Consider the following 3,308-nt stretch of genomic DNA (forward strand, 5'->3'; position numbering starts at 1 on the left):
GCACGCAGGTGCCACACACACACGCAATCGAGCACACACACACACACACAACCAGCACACACACACACTCCACCCACCACACCGACACAGACACACACCCACACCCCCACACACACAAGCAACAAAACACATCACCACACACAACCCCCCGATTGTCCAGTTGGTCAAGTTTGGTCTGAATGTTGTGGATGGTCTCTTTCATGGGCTTGGCTGCGTCTGCAGGGGTCCTGTCTCCGTTCAGGCCTGGCCTGTGGGGTCCAAAATCAAAATTATAAAGCACATTGAAAATAGGTTTTGATGCTGGATAAGATTTCATAGTATTTCTGTTCCCAAAAGTGAATTTACGTTCTATGTTGAGTATCTTAGTTTTACCAGTATCCGTTTATTTGTAGAAAATAATCAAGATTTTTTTTCTTCCCAGCACATAATTTACAAGATAAAACAAGCAGCACGGCATTCTACCAAATAAATTATACACATATAGTAAAACAATTTATTATTCTAAATTCGCCTTTGTGAGCAGTACAACTATGTGGGGTAATCTCTTAGTCTCCGTCCCAAATGAAATCCTATTCCCTACATAATACACTACTGTTTGTGTTGGTCTGACCTCCTAGTTCCATCTTGGAACCTCAGGTTCATGCCCGTCATGGTGGACTGCATGTCATGGAGGTCCTTGGTCAACCTCTGAATAGTCTCCTCCATCTGTCTCATCTTGTCATTGTCACCTGGAGCAGGGAGACACAGGTTTATCATTCTACATTCAGAACTAACAGCCTTTTTCCCAGGACAAAGATTCTCCATTCAGAACTAACAGCCTTTTTCCCAGGACAAAGATTCTCCATTCAGAACTAACAGCCTTTTCGCAGACAAAGAATCTCCATTCAAAGCACTTTTAAGTCCAGGACAAGGCTTAATCTGTGCCTGGGAAAACGGCCCATAGAGTTCTTTGATTTAAGAGTTTTCCAAACCAATACATTCTTGTGACTGTCCAAGTATTGAGCCACAAAGCTATAACATTTACAAGCTTCAACGTATCCAAGCAACATGGACTTGGACTGTTCTTTGATATTGAAATATGGTGATCTACCCTATATTAGGTCAGAGATGATGTGTGAGAGAGATGTTATATTTATAACTGTGTCAGAGATGATGTGTGAGAGAGATGTTATATTTTTACCTGTTTTCGTCTGTCTCAAGCTTCTCCCTTTACCTGTTTTCTCAATACATGTTGTACCCGGTCTCACTTTACTGGTTTCTACTTATACTTGCCGTCACACCTTTTTGACACTGTCATCCTTATTTACCGTTCTCACCTTACCTGTTTCCTCTTTTAATCCGTCCTCCACCTTTTTACTTGGATTCATCTTTAATATCACCTGGTCCTCTGCCTTTACCTTGTGTTCGCTTTCACTTTAGTCCACGGGTGCTCCCCTTTACCCATGGGTTTTCCTTGTCTACCGTTTGCTTCACCTTTACCTTTTACCTGTTTCTCTTACTGTCTCACCTTCACACTGTTTCCGCGCTATGTCCTGTCTTGGTCTTAACAGACTCGTAGCTTTAACCCACGCCTTACCTGTTTTTCCCGTGCTCCTCTCATACCGGGTATGCTCACTTCTTGTCACCTGCTTTCCCCCTTTACCCTGTGCGTCACATTTTCCACTGGTTTCCGTCAGAACTTTACCCGGTCATCACATGTTGCCCTGTTTCGCCTTTACCCGCTTTGTCTATCTTTACCTGTTTTCCTCTTTACTCCTCCTAACCTTTACCATGTTTCCCTCCCTTTATCGTATCGTCGCACCTTTACCGGTATTCACGTCTTTCACCCGGTCCTCACCTTTACCTGGTTTATTTTCCCCTGTTATCCCTTCTCTCCACTCTTACCTGGTACTTCCTCTTTAGTGATTCACCTTTACCCTGGTTTCCTTTTACTCTTCTTGCAGAGACCTTCGGTTTCCTTTTTACCCTTCTTCACCTTAGGGGTTTCCTCTTTACCTTCGTGCTCACCTTTTACCCTAGATTTCGGCCCTTTAACTCAGACCGGTCGTGTCCACAATCTTTACCTGGGTTACTCGCCTTCCTGTCACTTCTCACCTTTACCTGGTTTCCGCTTTTAGGACACTGGGTCCGACCTTTACCTGACCCTTTCCCTTACCTGTTTCCTCTTTATCTTAGCGTGCGTTTTCCCCACTTTAACCTGGTTTCCTCTTTTACTCATGTCAAGCTTTACCTGTTTCACTCTTTATCTCGTCTCACCTTTACCTGTTTCCCTTTACCCGTCTCATCTTACCTGTTTCCCTTTACCCCCCATTGTACCTTCTATCTTTACCTGGGTTTCCTCTTTACCGTACTCACTTTCCGTACCTTATCTCATCTGTTTTCCCTTGCGCTCTTATACTCGTCTCACCTTTACCTGGTTTGATTCGCTTATACCCCAATGCAGCCTTTACCTATCTGTGTATTTTCACACTGTCTCAACTTCTTTGTTAATCTGTGTCTCACTGTGGTCCCCTTGGCTCAGGGACTAGGTAGCGACACGGAAGGGCCAGGGTACAAGGTGCTTTATAAAAATGGTGACAAGAGATGACGCTGGGAAGTGTTCGTCATGGTTACTCCGGGGACCGACTGCTATGATGGGTCCAACTGGGACCGGGGGACACCAGCCAGCACAGCGCCGACCCTCCGTTCACACAGACCGGATACAACAAGAAGCTGGCAGAAGGAGAGAGGGTAGGTCTTCACAACATCTCTCTCCAACATCCACTCTACACAGTTATAAATATAACATCTCTCTCACACATTCTCTCGAACAGTATAAATATTAACACATCTTCTCGTCACACATCATCTCTGACACGTTATAAATATAACATCTCTCTCACACATCATTCTGACGCGTTATAAATATAACTCTCTCCACAATCATCTCTGACCAGTTATAAATATAACATCTCTCTCACACATCATCTCTGAACAAGTTAATAAATATAACATCTCTCACACATCATCTCTGACACAGTTATAAATATAACATCTCTCTCACAATCATCTCTGACACAGTTAAATATAACATCTCTCTCACATCATCCTCTGACACAGTTATAAATATAACATCTCTCTCACACAATCATCTCTGACCAGTTAAAATAATAACATCTCCTCACACATCATTCTGACACAGTTATTATATAATCTCTCACACATCATCTCTGACACAGTTATAATATAACATCTCTTCCCAACATCATCTCTGACACAGTTATAAATATAACATCTCTCCACACATCATCTCTGACACAGTTATTAAT

At 42.9% G+C, this 3,308-nt stretch overlaps 1 protein-coding gene across 1 annotated transcript in view; it reads right to left on the reverse strand.

Annotated features, from left to right (window-relative positions):
• Positions 1-1,367, reverse strand: part of LOC112074232 (EMILIN-1-A-like) — a gene marked incomplete at its 3' end in the record, with an annotated part of 22,787 nt that extends 21,420 nt beyond the window's left edge. The window contains 3 exon segments of the mRNA XM_070440436.1: positions 143-248; positions 611-728; positions 1,322-1,367. Of these exon segments, the coding sequence (XP_070296537.1) occupies positions 143-248; positions 611-728; positions 1,322-1,367 (270 nt within the window).
• Between the last annotated feature and the right edge of the window lie 1,941 nt (positions 1,368-3,308).

The sequence above is a fragment of the Salvelinus sp. IW2-2015 genome, unplaced genomic scaffold (assembly GCF_002910315.2).
Source record: "Salvelinus sp. IW2-2015 unplaced genomic scaffold, ASM291031v2 Un_scaffold2539, whole genome shotgun sequence".
NCBI lineage: Eukaryota > Metazoa > Chordata > Actinopteri > Salmoniformes > Salmonidae > Salvelinus > Salvelinus sp. IW2-2015.